We start from the raw sequence: 18,359 nt of genomic DNA on the forward strand, positions 1-18,359 counted from the left end.
AGGTCTTTTATTGAATTTATTTATGTTAGAAGACATACATTGGTGAGCAGAAGTGAAAAAAAGCAGTGCCGGATTAAACCCTGTGGAGGCCCCTAAGCAGTCAAAATCTCACAGGCCCCCTTACATATTATCTCTGAGTCGGAGCACCTGCCCTACCGCCTGTGGCCCCCACTCCAGCCTGCAGCACCTTCTCAAAAGCCCTTTGACAAAACTGTGGGGGAGAGGCAGAGAGAGACAAACTTGGCAACGACGCCAGCAGCAGCCACACCAGGCAAGTTGGGCAAAGAGCGGCTCAGTTGCTGGCTGCTTCTGCAGGGTGGGAGGGCTGCAGGCAGGGAAAAAATGGGGGGGGGAGCCTAATTGTTAATCCAGCCCTGGAAAAAAGGATCATCAGTATCTAGGCATGTCCTGGTAGTGATCCACACAGAAGTTTATAGCTTCTTAGGTAGTTCACTGGGGGTGGAAAGCAGCATGACAGAACCTCATCTTGTCAGATCGCAGAAACTGAGCAGGCCTAGAACATAAGAAGAATCAAGTACTCAAGCTTCTCAGGGGCAATTTTGCTGATTGCTGCTGATGACGCTTGACCTTTTTATCGACGAGGCTCTCTCTCTCTCTCTCACATGCAGAATGAAATTCTCTTGGAGAAGAAAAAGAAAAGAAAGAAACTCCTGAAACTGAAATTTCCAAAAACCCTTGAAGAAAAACAGAAGCAGCTCCAGACGAAAAGGAAAGCAGAGGTGTACAAGGAGCAGCAGCAGCGGAACTTTGTGGATCTGGCTTGCGAGTGCAGTGCGGTCATCTGCTGCCGCGTGACCCCTAAGCAGAAAGCCATGGTGGTGGATCTGGTGAAGAGATACAAGAAGGCCATCACCTTAGCCATTGGGGATGGGGCCAATGACGTCAATATGATCAAAAGTAAGTTTTGTCCTGTTTCCTTCCAGAATTACTTGGGTCATTTGGGGTTGCATTCAGATGTCCCAAGCTTCGAGCTGAATCCAGTCAGCTCTTCCACGAAGCTGCCTTTTACTGCATCAGACCTTCGTTCCATCAAATTCAGTATTCTGTACTCAGACTGGCAGCAGCTTTCCAGGGTCTCAGGTAGAGATCTCTCCCATCACCTACTGCCTGGTCCTGGAGAGCCAGTTTGGTGTAGTGGTTAAGTGTGCGGACTCTTATCTGGGAGAGCCGGGTTTGATTCCCCACTCCTCCACTTGCACCTGCTGGAATGGCCTTGGGTCAGCCATAGCTCTGGCAGAGGTTGTCCTTGAAAGGGCAGCTGCTGCGAGAGCTCTCTCAGCCCCACCCACCTCACAGGGTGTCTGTTGTGGGGGAGGAAGGTAAAGGAGATTGTGAGCTGCTGTGAGACTCTTCAGAGTGGAGGGCAGGATATAAATCCAATATCTTCTTCTTCATCATCTTCTTTTTACTTGGAGATGCCAGGAACTGAAACTGGCACATTCTCTTCTTTTTGGAAGGAACTGCTACTGAGACACAGGCATAGAATGCAAAGGCCTCACACCAGCGTGACATAGTGACTAAGAGCAGTGGGCTCTAATCTGGAGAACCGGATTTGATTCCTCACTACTCCACATGAAGCCTCCTGGGAGGCCTTGGGCAAGTCACAGTTCTCTTAGCCCCACCTGCCTCACAAGATGCCTGTTGTGAGGAGAGGAAGAGAAGGCAATTATACCCTGCTTAGAGACTCCTCAGTATAGAGAAAAGTGGGGGATAAAAACATACTCTTCTTCACATGAAGCCCGCTGAGTGACCTTGGGCCTGTCACAGTTCCCTCAGAACACCCTCAGCCCCATCTGCTTCGAAAGGTGTCTGCTGTGGGGAGAGGAAGAGAAAGGCGATTGTAAGCCGCTTTGAGTCTCCTTAAGGGAGAGAAAAGCAGGGTATAAAACTTTCTCTTCTTCTAGTCTTCACTCCTCACACTGTGAGGAACAGCACAACGGTATGTCCAGTCACTCAGTGATGAACAGCATTCTTTTTTTAGTATGGGCACATTGAGAGGCTTTGGCTCCTCCACATCCTGTCGTGTCAATCCTGATAGCAGGAGTTTGCAGCTCAGTGGGTCCCTGGTGGGAAAGACTGTGCATCTCAGGCCTCAAAAGAATGAAAACCCCTGCCATACTGCTCAATTGTATGAAGACAGGAATGGCACACTCACCTTTTACCTGTACAAATGGCAGTTGTATTTTAGTTTTCCTTCCCCACCCCCTCAGCTATTTTTATGTAATCAAAATTAAAATTCAGGATTCCGCAAGTCCTTAAAGCGGGTGTCCAATACTTCAAAGGCAATGAGTAAGATTTCCTCACAAACCGCTGAAAGACTTCCAAGATACAGAAGGAGAAAATGTTTCAGGTGGATAGCTGTGTTGGTCTGCAGTAGAAAAGCAAGATTGGAGGCAGGTTATACTTTAAAAAACAGCAATATTTCCAAGGTACATAAGAACATAAGAGAAGCCATGTTGACTCAGACCAATGGCCCATCCAGTCCAACACTCTGTGTCACACAGTGGCCAAAAGAACAGGTGCCATCAGGAGGTCCATCAGTGGGGCTAGGACACTAGAAGCCCTCCCACTGTGCCCCCCCACAAGCACCAAGAATGCAGAGCATCACTGCCCCAGACAGAGAGTTCCATCTATACCTTGTGGCTAATAGCCACTGATGGACCTCTGCTCCATATGTTTATGCAATCCGCTCTTGAAGTTGTCTATGCTTGTAGCTGCCCCCACCTCCTGTGGCAGTGAATTCCATGTGTTAATCACCCTTTGGTATAAGTTCCCTTTGTCAGATGCTGTTCTTACTTGTAACTGAAGAAGGGAGCCTTGACTCTTATCCCCCCCCCCCCCAGTTGTTCGCCTTTACGGTGCTACTGGAGTAGAATCTTGCTGTTTTACCAGAAAGAAATGATGATCAGTGTAAAAAACGATACGGTGAAGCTTCTACAAAACCTCATCTTTGTTCCCGTTGAGTGAATACTAACTTGTTCCTTAGATTGCTTTTTGGAAGGAGCTAACTCTCCATTGTATGATTTTCTTTAAATAATATTTAGCTGCTCACATTGGTATCGGAATCAGTGGACAAGAAGGAATGCAAGCCGTCATGTCCAGCGACTATTCTTTCGGCCAGTTCAGATACCTGCAGCGATTGCTGCTGGTTCACGGCCGATGGTCGTACATCAGAATGTGCAAGTTCCTACGGTATTTTTTCTACAAGAACTTCGCATTTACGCTGGTCCACTTCTGGTATTCCTTCTTCAATGGCTATTCTGCACAGGTAAGGAGGGGAGAAAGGGCTTGTGAATGTTCCACCATCTCCTTGCTAATATCTGCAAGCTTAGATAAAAGAGCCAGTGGCGTGTTGTGGTTAGAGATGGGTTAGGCTGTGGGTTTTATCCCTCACTCAGCCACAAAGCTCATCGGATGACCTTGGGCTAGTCCAGGGGTGTCAAACATGCAGTTCGGGGGCCGAATCAGGCCCCCAGAGAGCTTCTATCAGGCCCTCGAGCAACTGGCTGTCATCTGCTTCCTTCTCCCAATATCTTGCTTCCTTCTGCGTAACAGCTTTTTTTCAAGGCTTGCTCGATTGCATAGGAGCTACAGAACAAAACCTCTATTTCCTCCACTGGCTGAGGCTCCTCCCTTGGGGAGCAACAACTTGCTTTGCCAGGAACAGCAGAGCTACTGAGCCAAGCCTCTCTTCCTTCTATTGACTGAGGCTCCCCCCCTCAAAGTTCTTGGGGAAGGAAGGAAAGAGCCAGAACTTCCTTTGCCCAGTTACCTGGATCCCATCGGAGAAATACAAAGAAAGCACCTTTAAGACCAATGGGTGCTAATGTTTTACGCATGTTTTAAGTTTTTTTTAAAAGTATTTTTGTGTTTGTCTGTGTTCTTTATAAAGTTTATATCTCTGCTACCAAATCTTGGCCTGGCCCGACATGGCTCAGCCCAACCAGACATGGCCTGGTCCAACAAGGTCTCTTTTATGTCAGATCCGGCCCTCATAACAAATGAGTTTGACACCCCTTAGCCCTTTCTCATCCTAACCTACCTGACAGGGTTGTTGTGAGAGAGCCACGCATGCAGCTTTGTGAAGGAAAGGTTGAGATAAAAATGTGAAGTTTGATAAATAAGAGGACTTGATCCATGTCTTTAATTTCTGTCCTTTTTAAAAAGAAAGGTTTTAATATTAAAGAAGCAGCATTGCTCGTCTTGGTTTTTCTAATACCTTACAGTCGATAATGGGTGAATTCTTTCCTTGGATGGAGAGGATGTAGCTGATTTTTAATTCTTCTTGCTGTTGCAGACAGCCTATGAAGATTGGTTTATCACGCTCTACAATGTATTGTATACCAGCCTTCCTGTCCTTCTCGTTGGCTTGCTTGACCAGGTATACCAATATTCCACACTGATTAATCAATTTAATAGCAATTTAGGGTTGTCGATGCTATGGAAAAGCTGTTCCTAGATTTCCAACCTGCAAGGGGGGCTCCATTTTGCTGCAAACTCACTTCCTCATGGTCAGCTCGCAGAGAGTGCTTGCACAGAAGCAGAACAATGCGGGCACTTCATAAACCAGTGCTGTATCCAGGGCTTTTTTTGTAGCAGGAACTCCTTTGCATATTAGGCCACACCCCTGATGTAGCCAATCCTCCAAGAGCTTACAGGGCTCTTAGAACAGGGCCTACTGTAAGCTTCAGGAGGATTGGCTACATCAGAGGGGTGTGGCCTAATATGCAAATAAGTCCCTGCTACAAAAAAAGCCCTGTGTCTCTGTTGGACCTACTGATGCTAGCACAGGAATGGCCAAATTGAGGCTCGGGAGCCCCACCGCCCCATCAGAAGGCATTTATGTCTTTAAATCACTTCTCCCAGTCAAGCCAGCCTGTGACTTGGAGAATGTATTTAAAGTTAAAGTTGCTTTCTTTCCATCTCTCTCCCTCTCCTCCCATCGATTTTCCTTCCTCCTTCTCTCCCTGTTTTGTAGCTTTCAAACACTTGAAGTTCGTGCCTTGCAGCTCTCAAACATCTGACATATATTCTATGTGGCTCTTACGTTAAGGAAGTTTGGCCACCCCTGTGCTAGCATAAGAAGTACCTGCATGGTTCTGGTAACCCATACAAGTGCAGGATGGTTGATGACCCTGTGTTGGTTCACTTGGTTGGTTGGGTTTTTTACAGCAACAATCACACCTTCATGCTGTGCTTCAGTTCTGCCTTTTAGATTTTTGGTTGGTTCCAGACATCAACAACCTCCAAAGGAAGTTTAGAGTTCTGGTAAGGGGCCAAAGTTAAAAACATCAATAGTTACGGACAAAAGTACGTGTCGTATTACAAAAAAACATAGAAAAACCTTGTAGGGGCCCAAATGAAGCCTCATAAAATCGTCAAAGTGGCAAATCCACAAAAAGAACTGTATATGACCTGATGCGTTTTGGCCTGCAGAGGCCTTCTTCAGAGGTCCAATAGTACAAATTACAACATACAACAAAGTCCCTGTTACACTTGTAAGATAATTAATATAGAACCCAAAATGGAATGTTCCGATCTGGAAATAAACGACACAATTTTTTTTGTTGAGAGGCCACAAATGTATCTGGCCTTATGTCAGCAGCAATTGCATGTACTGGAAATATATTCTGATGTTACACGGATCCTGATAAGGGAATTTTACTTGTATTTTTAGGACCTAAACTAGAAGGTTTATATTGGCAATGTTATTATTGCCAACCATTTTTGTGTCATTCATCCAGATTGGGACATTCAATTTTGGGTCCTATATGAATTGTTTATTGTCTTACAGTGTAACAGGGGCTTTGTTGCATGTTGTAATTTGTACTATTGGGCCTCCGAAGAAGGCCTCTGCAGGCCAAAATATGCCAGGTCATATATGGTTCTTGTTTGTGCATTTGTCACTTCGATGATTTTATGAGGCCCCTACAAGGTTTTTCTGTGTTTTGTAATAAACTTGCGTACTTTTGTCTATAACTATTGTTGTTTTTGTTGGCCCCTTACTAGAACTCTAAACTTCCTTTGGAGGTTTTGCTTATTTGGTTTAGTTTCTTTTCCCCTCTCTTTTTGGTTGGTTCCAGACTTCTACAATCCTAAAAAAGGTAAAGGTAGTCCCCTGTGCAATCACCAGTCATTTCCGACTCTGGGGTGATGTTGCTTTCACAACGTTTTCATGGCAGACTTTTTACAGGGTAGTTTGCCATTGCCTTCCCCAGTCATCTACACTTTCCCCCCCAGAAAGCTGGGCACTCACTTTACCAACCTCGGAAGGATGGAAGGCTGAGTCAACCTCGAGCCGGCTACCTGAACCCAGCTTCCGCCGGGATCAAACTCAGATCGTGAGCAGAGTTTAGGACTGCAGTACTGCAGCTTTAACACTGCGCCACGGGGCTCTTAATCCTACACTCCTTAATCTTAATCTACAATCCTAGTGCATTGTTTATTGACTGCTCCATTTTGTTGATATATGGTCCATTTTGAGTCCCTGTGAGAAAGGTGGACCGTAAATAAGAAAGTAAATACGCGTTGTTGGTGGAGAGTTTTATGGATACCATGGACCACCAAAAAAGATAAATCAGTGGGTCCTAGACCAAGTCAAGCCTAAGCTCTCCCTAGAAGCTAAAATGGGTAAACTGAGGCTATTGTACTTTGGTCACATTATGAGAAAACAAGAGTCACTGAAACAGACAACAATGCGAGGGAAAGCTGAAGGCCGCAGGAAAAGGGGAAGACCCAATGGGAGTTTGATTGGCTCAGTCATGGAAGCCACGCCCCCCAGTTCACAAGACTACAGCAAAGCTGTTAATAATAAGACATTTTGGAAGTCATTCATTCATAGTTTCACCATGAGTCAGAAGCAACTTGATGGCACTTCACACACACACACGACATGTCACTCGGTCCATCATTTGGCAAATTCGACTGCATTCAGATGCAACAACAATCTGGACGTAAGGGAGCTTTGCTAGTTTGGGGCAAGAGCACAGCTTGTTTGCAGTGGTCTCTTTCCATCTCCCACCTCTCTCCTCTTCTCACAAACAGCTTGATTGACTATTTTCTGGTTTAGTAAAAGTTCCGGTTCATCTTGATGCCCCAGGATTCGATGCCTTGGGGAAAAGGCATCTGTGTCCCGTAAGCCAGGAAATCTCAGCCTGTGTTTTGATGTGCTACAACCAAGTGGATCTTGATCCAGCTGGGAAATTTTCTTCAATCAGAGCGTTGCACCTGAGAAGAGGGAGGAGGCAGAAGGAAGGAAGGAACAAGCTGTGTTCTTGCTGTGTTTCCCCACCCCCCCAACCAGTGATGACAAACCTTTGTTGAGCTGCATTTCCACAAGGGCGTAAGAACATAAGAGAAGCCATGCTGGATCAGGCCAATGGCCCATCCAGTCCAACTCTCTGTGTCACACAACGGCCAAAAAAACCAGGTGCCATCAGGAGGTCCATCAGTGGGGCCAGGACACTAGAAGCCCTCCCACTATGCCTCCCCCCTCCAAGCACCAAGAACACAGAGCATTACTGCCCCAGACAGAGTGTTCCATCTATACCTTGTGGCTAATAGCCGCTCATGGACCTCTGCTCCATGTTAATCCAATCCCCTCTTGAAGCTGCCTTGAAGGTTTGAATGCAGCACTGTTCTAGAAACCTGTCCTTGTGCTTCAGAACTACAGTTGATCTTTTCGTATTTTTGTCATGTCGATATATTCAAGTTTTGAAATGAAAGCAGAATTCACATTTGGCAGATCCTTCCACTGGGCAAAGCAAAGATATGTGTTTTTGTTCACAGCATAAACTTCCCATTCGATCTGAATTCTTTCCCATGCGAACAGGGGCCAGCAAACACTGTGGGGTGGGTGGGTGAGGAGTGCATCTGATTCTACAGTACTTTGCATGGCAGAACCATTATGTAAGAATGTTGCAATTGTTCTTTTAAGGATGTGAGTGACAAACTGAGCCTGCGCTTCCCGTCCTTGTACTTGTCGGGACAGAGAGACTTGCTCTTCAACTACAAGAAGTTCTTCATAAGCCTCTTACACGGCGTCATCACATCGCTCATTATTTTCTTCATCCCCTTCGGCGCTTACCTCCAAACCATGGGGCAAGACGGAGAGGCACCCTCGGATTACCAGTCGTTTGCTGTCACGACGGCCTCCGCTCTTGTCATCACCGTCAATTTTCAGGCAAGGGGATTTCCCCTCATGATATCGATTGCTGTCCTCAAAGCGCACCTTGCTGGGAGGGGGTAGGGCAATGTGATTGTCCTGACTTATTGTGCCAGAGTTATATGACCAGACTTGAGGGCCAAGTATTGTATCTCCAGGCCTGGTACAAACTTGCAAAATGACTCCGTGCCCAACCCCAACTCTTCTATAACCCAGTATCGTGATCCTGAAGTAAAAATGTTTGTAATATTTCTGAAAGGGCATTGACTATCAGTACAAAAATGCAGGTTAGAATCATAGAGTTAGAAAGAATCTCCAGGGTCATATAGTCCGACCCCCTGCAAAGTGCAGGAACTTCACAAATACATTCCCCCTCCCACACACACATCCCCAGTGACCCCCTCCATGCCCAGAAGATGGTTTTAAAAAAAACTCTCCTCAGGATCCCTTTCCAAACTAGTCTGGAGAAAATTGCTGCCTAACCCCAAAGTGGCATTCAGCATTTTCCTGGGCATGTAAGAAAGGGCCATGAGAACTAAGCACTGATGCGGGTTTACAGTGTTTCTTCAGCAGGTTTCTTCAGGACTTAGAAAGATGTAACTCTGCTTCGAATGGCATTGTGTATCATTAGTGGGACTGTAGCTGAGGGTGGGCTTCCTGCACTCTCAGATCCTGATAAAGAAGCACCCATTTCTCCCCCATAATTTGGCCCTGACCAGACGCAGAAGGAAAGAAGGGGGACAACTATTGTACTTTTTAATTTTATTTAAAATGTTTATTAGCCACCTCTCTTCCTAGTGGAAGGCAAGGCAGCTTACAATATAAAGAAGTGATTATTAAAAAAACAACAAAAGAAAATCAAAATGTAACAATAATTACAGAAGGTCACACTTTAGAAATAGAGAATGACGCTTTGTCTCTCCCTTATGGTCCCGGAGTTGCTTTATAGAGACCTAGATTTGGGAAGTCTGCTTCCCTCTGAAGTGCAACCTGAGAGGTGTAAAGCAGGCAAAGGGGAAGAAGAGTAGTGTACTGGATGGGGTGTTGAGGAGGGACTCCCCCCCCCCCCCAAATGGGAAAATAACCAAAACATATCAAGCAGACAGATGGAAATCTTCATCATGCCACTGTGGCCACATAGGAGAAAGAAATTTAAAAAGTATGATGGGGTGAAGGTTTTATGATGACATGTATAATTCAAGAAGCATTTTAAGGTAGCTGTTGAGCTGATATGAAGATATATGAACTTATGAAGCTGCCTTCTACTGAGTCAGACCCTCGATCCATCAAAGTCAGTATTGTCTACTCAGACTGGCAGCGGCTCTCCAGGGTCTCTAGCTGAGGTTTTTCACGCCTATTTGCCTGGACCCTTTTTAGTTGCAGATGGCGGGGATTGAACCTGGGACCTCCTGCTTTCCAAGCAGATGCTCTACCACCTGGTGATGTCAGGGGTGTGTGGAATATACAAATGAGTTGTGCTAATGAGCTCCAGCACCTCTCTACAAAATGAGCCCTTATGTTAACTGTCATTGGCTACTAAGAAGCAATCATCATCCCCTAAAGGGTTTGTTATATGGTTGAAGAATTATCAGTTGATCAAACTCAAACTGGCATATGAACGCACGTGACATTGCTTTACCCTGGCTCTTGGTCCATCAGGGATGGTATTGTCTATTCCAGTTGGCAGCCACTCTCTAGGGTCTCAGGTTGTTTTCCCAGCGCTTTTAGCTGGAGTTGCTGGGGATAGAACCTAGGACCTTCTGTATGCAAAGCAGAGACACTTCCACTGAGCCACAGCCCCTCCCTATGAAATATTGCTGGTGCTGACAGGCAAACAAAGATTTTTGCTTTTGAAAGATGCATGGATGTGTTGTAGCAGGAATCATATTGGAAGAGGCACTCCTCATCCTGTTACACAGGAGTGTATGCCTTGTTTGAGATGCCATTTGTCACCTGTGGCTTATATAACTACCTGCATTCACATTTTTTTAATCTGCTGACCAATTAATCAACGTCAGTCAACTTCCATGGCAGACCCTGTTTTTGTCCCAGGCAGTGTTCCCTATAAGATGAGTTAGTGTGAGCTGGCTCACAGTTTTTTAACTTCCAACTTATATATTTTTGTCTTAGCTCAGGGGAAAAGGCCGCACAGCAAACTCGGGTAGAATCCTAGCAGGAGCTCCTTTGTATGTTAGGCCACACACCCCTGATGTAGCCAATCCTCCAAGAGTTTACAAGGCTCTTTTTGGTAAGCTCTTTGAGGATTGGCTACATCAGGGGGTGTGGCCTAATATGCAAAGGCACTCCTGCTAGAATTCCACCCCTGAGCAAACTAATTTATGCAGTAGCCAAATTGCTCACTCACAACTTGAATGCCAATAGCTCACAAAGTAGCATTTTTGCTCACTAGAATCCACAGCTTAGAGGGAGCATTGGTCCCAGGGTTTGTTATTCCTTTCCTTGAAAGGGAATTATTTCTAGACTTTGCTCCCCTTTTACTCTTTTGAGTCCTTGCTTCACTTTCTACCAGAATTTTCTCCATCGTCTCTTGATAACCTTACATGTGGTTATCTTGTTTTGTTTGTAGATGGGACTGGATACCTCTTACTGGACGTTCGTGAATGCTTTCTCGATATTTGGGAGCATTGCACTTTACTTTGGGATCATGTTTGACCTGCACAGCGCTGGGATCCATGTCCTCTTTCCAAATGCCTTCCAGTTTACGGGTTGGTGCTGCTTAATTCTTTCTGACTGCAAATGCAAAAGTACTTCCGGTACCAAATCATGCTCTTACCGAACAAATCTTACTGGATGGGTTTGTGGGTCATAATGCATTCCAGAGAACTGCAGCTAGCCCCCCCCCCCCAAAAAAAAACACCAGGTAGTGTCCCAGTACAAGCGCTAGCACTGATGGTATCAAAAAGAACCTTTTGGGTCAACAGTATAGAAAATGTAGTGGGGGAAAGAAAAGATTGAAGAGTTGTTTTCAAGCATTTCTTCCATTCCATTCAGAATGAATTTTAATGTTTTCTTATATAGGATAGTCTTGCTCATGGACCCAGGGTCAAAGCATTTTTATGGTGGCTTTCAGGAGTGGAATTCTAGCAGGAGCTTTTTTTGCATATTAGGCCACACCCACCTGATGTAGCCAGTCCTCCCAAGAGCTTACAAAAGAGAGCCTTGTAAGCTCTTGGAGGACTGGCTACATCAGGGGTAGGTGGCCTAATATGCAAAGGAGCTCCTGCTAGAATTCCACCCCTGGTAGCGTTAAATGAACACGCTGACCTGAATGGCCCAGGTTAGTCTGATCTTGTCAGATCTTGGAAGCTAAGCAGGGTCATCCCTGGTTAGTACTGGGATGAGAGGCCACCAGGGAAGTCCAGGGTAGCTATGAAGAGGCAGGCAATGGCAAACCACCTCTGAAGGTCTCTTGCCTTGGAAATTCCACATGGGGTCACCGTAAGTCAGCTGCAACTTGGGGTGGGGGGTTTTTTTGGTCCTTTTCTTTGTGTGCATGCATATGTGAGTGTGTTTGTGCACCTGGAAGTAATGGCAACCTCTGGTGACTGACCCTTACTGGGGGCATGGGCAATATTCAGAAAAGTGCCTGAATAAAGCCTGTCCCTGCCTCCAGGCTCTGGTATTCCAAGAAGGTTTCCCTTCCAAGCACTTGTTAGCTTCTGAGATCTGACAAGATCGGGTTTGCCTGAACTATCCAGGTCAGGGCAATTCAGTTGCGGCTTGATGGCATTTTACACCCATACATTGAATGAATAAGAAAAAATTACTTTCCTCAGATGAAGATGCTCTTCAGGTTATATGTCAAAAAGGCAGACATCCAAAATCTCACCCAGCCAACAATTCTTATTCATATTGTCACAGTACCTTAGAGCAGGGGTGTCAGACTCATTTGTTATGAGGGCCAAATCTGACATAAATGAAACCTTGTTGGGCTGGGCCATGTCGGACCGGGCCATGTGTGTACCTGTTTAAGATTAGGTAGCAGAGGCATAAACTTTATAAAGGACACAGACAAACATAATTAAAGGGTTTTTTTTAAAAAAAAAACGCCTTAAAATATGCTTAAAAGATTAGCGCTCATTGGTCTTAAAGGCGCTTTCTTTGTAGCTCTCCCATGGGATCCAGGGAACTGGGCAAAGGAAGCTCTGGCTCTTTCCTTCCATCCCCAGTGGATAAGGAGGGGGAGGGGCCTCAGCCAATAGAAGAAAGAGAGGTTTGGCTCAGTAGCTCTGTTGTGTGATTGAGAGAGCCTGGAAAAGCAAGCTATCCCTCTCCCCCTTCCTCCCCAAGGGAGGAGTCTCAGCCAATGGAGAAGATAGAAGCTCTGCTCTGTAGTTCCTGTGAAGTTGAGCAAGCCTTGCAAAGCAAGCTGTGATGCAGAAGGAAGCAAGAGGGAGGGAGAAGGAAGCAGATGACAGCCAGTTGCTCGGGGGCCTGATAGGAGCCCTCTGGGGGCTTGATTTGGCCCTCTGGCTGCAAGTTTGATACCCCTGCCTTAGAGGCTTGTTTGGTTTATGCAAGCTGGTGTTGGTAAGGGAAGACAACATGACTGTTGGGTCTCTTTTTTTCCCAGGTACTGCTTCAAACGCCCTTCGGCAGCCGTATCTCTGGTTGACAATCATTTTAACTGTTGCCCTTTGCTTACTTCCTGTGATCGCAATCCGTTTCCTGACCATGACAATCTGGCCTTCGGAAAGTGATAAGGTAATCAACCCACCTGAGGATTTGAACCCAGGTCCAACATGGCTTACCTCTAAACTATCTGATTGTTCTGCCATTTTATCTTTCTCTCCACTTCCAGCTGTGGAAATTTATATTGTAATTTCCTCTGGACCAGGGGTGGCCAAACTTGCTTAACATAAGAGCCACATAGAATAAATGTCAGATGTTTGAGAGCCACAAGACAGGAGGGCAGGCAAATAGATGGGGGGAGATGGAGGTGGAAAGAAAACAACTTTAACTTTATATGCATTCTCCAACCCACCAGCTAGCTTGGCTTGGAGAAGTGATTTAAAGAAACAAATTACTAAGCCAGCCTATGGGGCAGTGGGGGGCTTTGAGAGCCACAAATATGTGGGAAAGAGCCACATGTGGCTCCCAAGTAGGCTTCCCAATCCCCAGGTCCCAGCGGGGGATCCCCTGGTTTTACAGGCTTCCCTCCACCCCCAGCCAGCTGGCCGATAGGGGAAGCCCCGCCCCCACAGCCACCATGCAGCTCTAGATCTCCAGCAGGTTTAGAAACCTGCAAACAGGTCCTTTTCAAAATGTGTGTGTGCCTTTAAAGTCGAGCAGGAAGTACTCCATGGGAGGGGTCAGCAGTACAGTCCCTCCGTTTGTTTTGCTTTCGTTTCAGAGGAACTAAGAGTGTGTGCGTGCATGTGCGTGTTTGTGTGAGAGAGAGAGACAGCAGCGTAGCCCCTGTTCTTTTCAGATGTAGTTGTGGAGGAACCAACCGGTAAGTGTGTGTGTGAGAGAGAGAGGGGGTTGCCAATCCCCAGGTCTGGAGGCCATCCCCACCCCCCGCCTTAGGGTCATCAGAAAGTGGCGGGGGGAGGGAGGGAAATGTCTACTGGGCAATTATTCCCTATGGAGAATGATTCCCATAGAGAATAATGGGGAATTGATCCGCGGGTATTGGAGGCTCTGGGGAGGCTGTTTTTTGAGGTAGAGGCACCAAATTTTCAGTATAGCATCTAGTGCCTCTCCCCGAAATACCCAAAAGAAGGTGCCCCTATCCTTCATTATTTCCTATGGGAGGAAGGCATTTAAAAAGGTGTCCCTTTAAATGTGATGTTCAGAACTTCCTTGGAGTTCAATTATGCTTGTCACACCTTAGCTCCTGGCTCCGCCCCAATGTCTCCTGGCTCCACCCCCAAAGTCCCCAGATATTTCTTGAATTGGACTTGGCAACCCTACTCCCGAGCCGCAGTTTGGCCACCCCTGCTGTGGACAGAGCCAGTGCTCCCTCTAAGCTGTGGAGTCTTGGGAGCAAAAATTCTACTTTGTGAGGTATTGGCATTAAAGTGGTGAGCAAGCCATTCGTCTACTGAAAAAATTAGTTTGCTCTGGGGCCATCTTTTATGTATTTTAGTGTGGGTTTTTTGCCATTTATACTGTAATCCACCTTGAGTCTCTGATAGGAAGGCAGCTGATAAACACTTTAAATGAATATATAAAATATTTATGGTAGTACTTTAGCGTTGCTCGGTGTAGTTCAGGGTTCAGAGCATTGCATGAATATTCTGTCTCCAGGAAGCAAAGCAATTTCTCCAGGGCTTTTTTTGTAGAAAAAGCCCAGCAGTAACTTATTTGCATATTAGACTACACCTCCTGACATTGCCATTGTTTCATATGGGTTTTTTGTAGGAAAAGTCCAGCAGGAACTTATTTGCATATTAGGTCACACCCCCTGACACCAAGCCAGCCAGAACTGCATTCCTATGCATTCCTGCTCAACTCCCCCCCCCCCGAATTTCTCCCCTTAATTTAATTTCTGGTTTTGCTTTTCTCATTTTTAAGATCCAGAAGAATCGCAAGAAGTACAAGGCGGAGGAAGAACAATGGAAGAGGCGGCCAAGCGTCTTCCGGCGGGGAATATCAGGCCGGAGGTCTGCTTACGCCTTCTCACACCAGCGAGGCTATGCCGACCTGATCGCTTCTGGGCGGAATATTCGAAGGAGGCGAGCATCATTAACTGCAATACTTAGTAACAATCTGGTAGAAATCAGACGAGTCGAAGAAGCCAGTTGATGACTTTTTGGATCCTACGGGAAGTGGGGTGTTTTGTTTTTTTTAAAAAAGACATTGCGCAAAGTTTTTATTTTTTTATGGAAAGTCTCAGGATTCTTTTTCTTTTTTAAATTAAGTATAGTTCTGAAGACCATCTCCTGTTTTGTTCTTACAGACTGCTTGGTTGGGAATCACTGATGAACTGAAGAGCCAAGTAGTTGCTGTTTTTTTAAAAATTGCTGATCCTTATATACTTGTTTCATGGGAGTTCTGAGAGACTGTGACTGACCCGGGGTCACCCAGCAGGCTGCATGTGGAGGAGGAGTGGGGAATCAAACCCGGTTCTCCAGATCAGAGTCCACTGTTTAATGTGAAACTGAAGGATATAAATACGCGAGGGACTCCAGGACCAATGTTTATAAGGGACTTTAAAAAATAAGTCATTGGAATTTTAATTCTTCTTTTATTATGATCACAACATAAATGTCCAAACGACTGTTTTTCTGCCTCAACGCCAAAGATGAGCGGCTGAGAAGCAGGACAAATGTGCGTGCCACTTCATTCCAGTAATTTATTCCGCTATAATAACAATTTCAGAGAACCAAAGATTCTTTCTTTCTGTGATGTTACCGGTGCAAGCAACAGGAGTGTAGCATATTAAGCACATTATATTCACCTGTGGCAGTATGTGTCAATAATTTTCAACTTGGATGGGGGGGGGGGGAATCACGATTTTAAAATGTTCAATCTGATTACCTTCTTTATAGTCCCAGGAAGTACTGTGTTCCTTCTGCAGTGAACCTTTATTTTGGTGGGCTTTGAACAGGATTCTGGAAGGAAAGCCTCACTGAAATGGAACTTAAAGACCAAAAACAATTTTCCAGTGTGAGATGTATCTAAGGAAAGTGAGCTTTGACTCACAAAAACTTACAGCCTGGAAAACGTTGTTGGTCTTTTAAGTTACTATGGCTGATTACAGACCAGCACTTTGGGTTGACTCAGAGATGCCTCCGAAGTCGACCCAAAAAAATCTGTGCAGGTGGCAACATCTGCTGGCCGTCCTCATCCCGTCCTCCAGGCGCGTGAGACCAACTCAAAAAGCTTTGAGCCAGTCACCTCCCCACCATCTGGACCAGGAAGGGCGCAAGCGAGGCGACTTGGCGGTGTGGAACTGCCAAGCTGCCCCAAGCTTGTCCCAGGTTTTTTTAAAAAAATAAACCATTCAGAGCGCTGGAGCACTTGTGCGCATGAGCGCTTGCCTCCTGAGGGAAAAAAAGGAATCCGGCTTCTGGGGCACCTTCCCATGCGGAGGCGCCCAACCGCCGCACAGACGGGAGGGGGTGGCATGTAGGTGAGCGTGCGGAGGCTTTGAGACAGCTCTTTTTACACTGTCCCAATTTGGGACGCCTCCAAGCCGCCCCAGAATGCCCGTCTGTTCTCAGCCTACATGACTCAGATTTTGTTTTGCTGCTGCAGCCTAAACAAGGCTACCCACCTGAACTACCCACAGATGGGCGTGGTGGTTTTGTGGCTACTGCTGCTCTGGAGTTGAGTCTATCCTGTAGCATCATCTTTGCCACACAAATTAAAACATTTCTCTGTTTGTTGCCTGCAGCTGTTTGAAAGTAAGAAAGAGAAATATTGAAAGGGGGGGGGATGATTCTTATTATGCTTTCTTGGAGATCTGTTGATTCCTACTTGAGAAATCATTGGCAACTTAACAGCTAACTTTAGGCCTTTTTTAAAAAAAGCAGGAATCCTTTGCATATTAAGCCACACACCCCTGATGTAGCCAATCCTCCAGTAGCTTACAGGGCTTTTAGTACAGGGCCTACTGTAAGCTCCAGGAGGATTGGCTACATCGGGAATTTGTGGCTTAATATGCAAAGGAATTCCTGCTACAAAAAAGCCCTGGCTAGCTTCCCATAGGCAAATTCATCTGTTATATATTTTATACTTTGCATTATTTCCACGGGTGAGACATGATTGCTGGCATTCTATCACAAATTAAGAAAGTTTAGGTCAGGGTTTTCCAGTGTGATGCTTGTAGAGGCCATAATGCCCACTGACAACTTTTCTGGTGCCCGCAAGTGCTTTTAGAAAGTGGACGAGGTCAGGTGGGGCTTTTACCCAGCAAGGCTTCTGATTAGGGTTGCCAAGCCCCTCTGCTGCTCCAGCGATGGACTCTTTTCTTGCACATGCAAAGCACACTTGACACGATGATGTCATCCGAAAGTGATGTCATTGCACTGGGCATGTCATGCCATGGGCACTCTAGGATTCGCTGTAAAACTTTATGGTACCATAGAGTTTTACCACAAATCCTACAGTGTCCACGGCGCAACATGCTTGGTGCTATGATGTCACTTTCAGGCGACAGGACTGTTTGGGAATAGGGATCTCCCTGCTGGCCTGCTCTGTGATGTCGGGTTGGGTCCTCCAAACTGGGGGATCCCCTACCCCCAGCAGAAACTTGGCAGCCCTACTTCTGATTGGCTGTGCAGATTAAAAAAAAAATCACAGCACAATGATTTTCAATGTATGACTTAAGGTAAGCTGCAGCAGCCATTTTGTGGCTGGCTCCACCTTTTGCAGCCACCATTTTGTGGCTGTGCCCATCATGCTGTGTCGAAATCCCAGAAATGCCTGCAGGCTCCAAAAGGTTGGGGTCCCCTGGTTTAGGTTATCCATTTGAAAGAAAGATGTGGGTTCTTCATGATTGCATATGCACTTTTCACAGGAATCTTGCTGAACCAAGCAAGATCCATGTAGAAAAGAAGCTGTGTGCAAAACTTTTGTTCACTTTGGGGAGATTAAATATAAAATTGGACCAAGACAGTAGTTCACATTTGGGATGAATGTATTTCACTATGTTTTAACAGCTATTTTTTTAAGTGTACATGTTGTAGAATTTTGTAATGTGTTGCATATTTTCATTTAATTTTCTGTGCCGGGACATATAAATGGTTTACATTTCAAGAATATCAGCATGCAACATGTTGTGATGTGTAAATATTCACAATTCCACATCCCCCCCCCAAAAAAAAGCCAAGTGTAAAAATGCATCCTTTGCTTATACGCATGAACTTTGTACATTTGAACATATGAACATATGAAGCTGCCTTATACTGAATCAGACGCTTGGTCCATCAAAGTCAGTATTGTCTTCTCAGACTGGCAGCGGATCTCCAGGGTCTCAGGCTGAGGTTTTTCACACCTATTTGCCTGGACCCTTTTTTGGAGATGCCAGGGATTGAACCTGGGACCTTCTGCTTCCCAAGCAGATGCTCTACCACTGAGCCACCATCCCTCCCCAATTTCTTTATTATTATTGAATGTGGAAAGGTTTACAACTGTTTTCTTTTCAGTACTTTGTAGAAGCCTCTACTTGGCTTCAGTGTTTGACTTCTCTCCTTAAAAGATG

At 45.7% G+C, this 18,359-nt stretch overlaps 1 protein-coding gene across 1 annotated transcript in view; it reads left to right on the forward strand.

The window, feature by feature from the left end:
* Positions 1-14,991, forward strand: part of ATP8B1 (ATPase phospholipid transporting 8B1) — a 106,325-nt gene extending 91,334 nt beyond the window's left edge. Inside the window, exons 22-28 of the mRNA XM_060236109.1 lie at positions 630-918; positions 3,066-3,289; positions 4,319-4,402; positions 7,958-8,203; positions 10,773-10,911; positions 12,780-12,910; positions 14,726-14,991. Coding sequence (XP_060092092.1) covers positions 630-918; positions 3,066-3,289; positions 4,319-4,402; positions 7,958-8,203; positions 10,773-10,911; positions 12,780-12,910; positions 14,726-14,956 — 1,344 coding nt within the window. The 3' untranslated portion in view covers positions 14,957-14,991. The remainder of the gene's footprint in view (positions 1-629; positions 919-3,065; positions 3,290-4,318; positions 4,403-7,957; positions 8,204-10,772; positions 10,912-12,779; positions 12,911-14,725) is intronic.
* Positions 14,992-18,359: the final 3,368 nt, after the last annotated feature.

Source organism: Heteronotia binoei, chromosome 4 (genome assembly GCF_032191835.1).
Source record: "Heteronotia binoei isolate CCM8104 ecotype False Entrance Well chromosome 4, APGP_CSIRO_Hbin_v1, whole genome shotgun sequence".
Classification (NCBI taxonomy): Eukaryota; Metazoa; Chordata; class Lepidosauria; order Squamata; family Gekkonidae; genus Heteronotia; species Heteronotia binoei.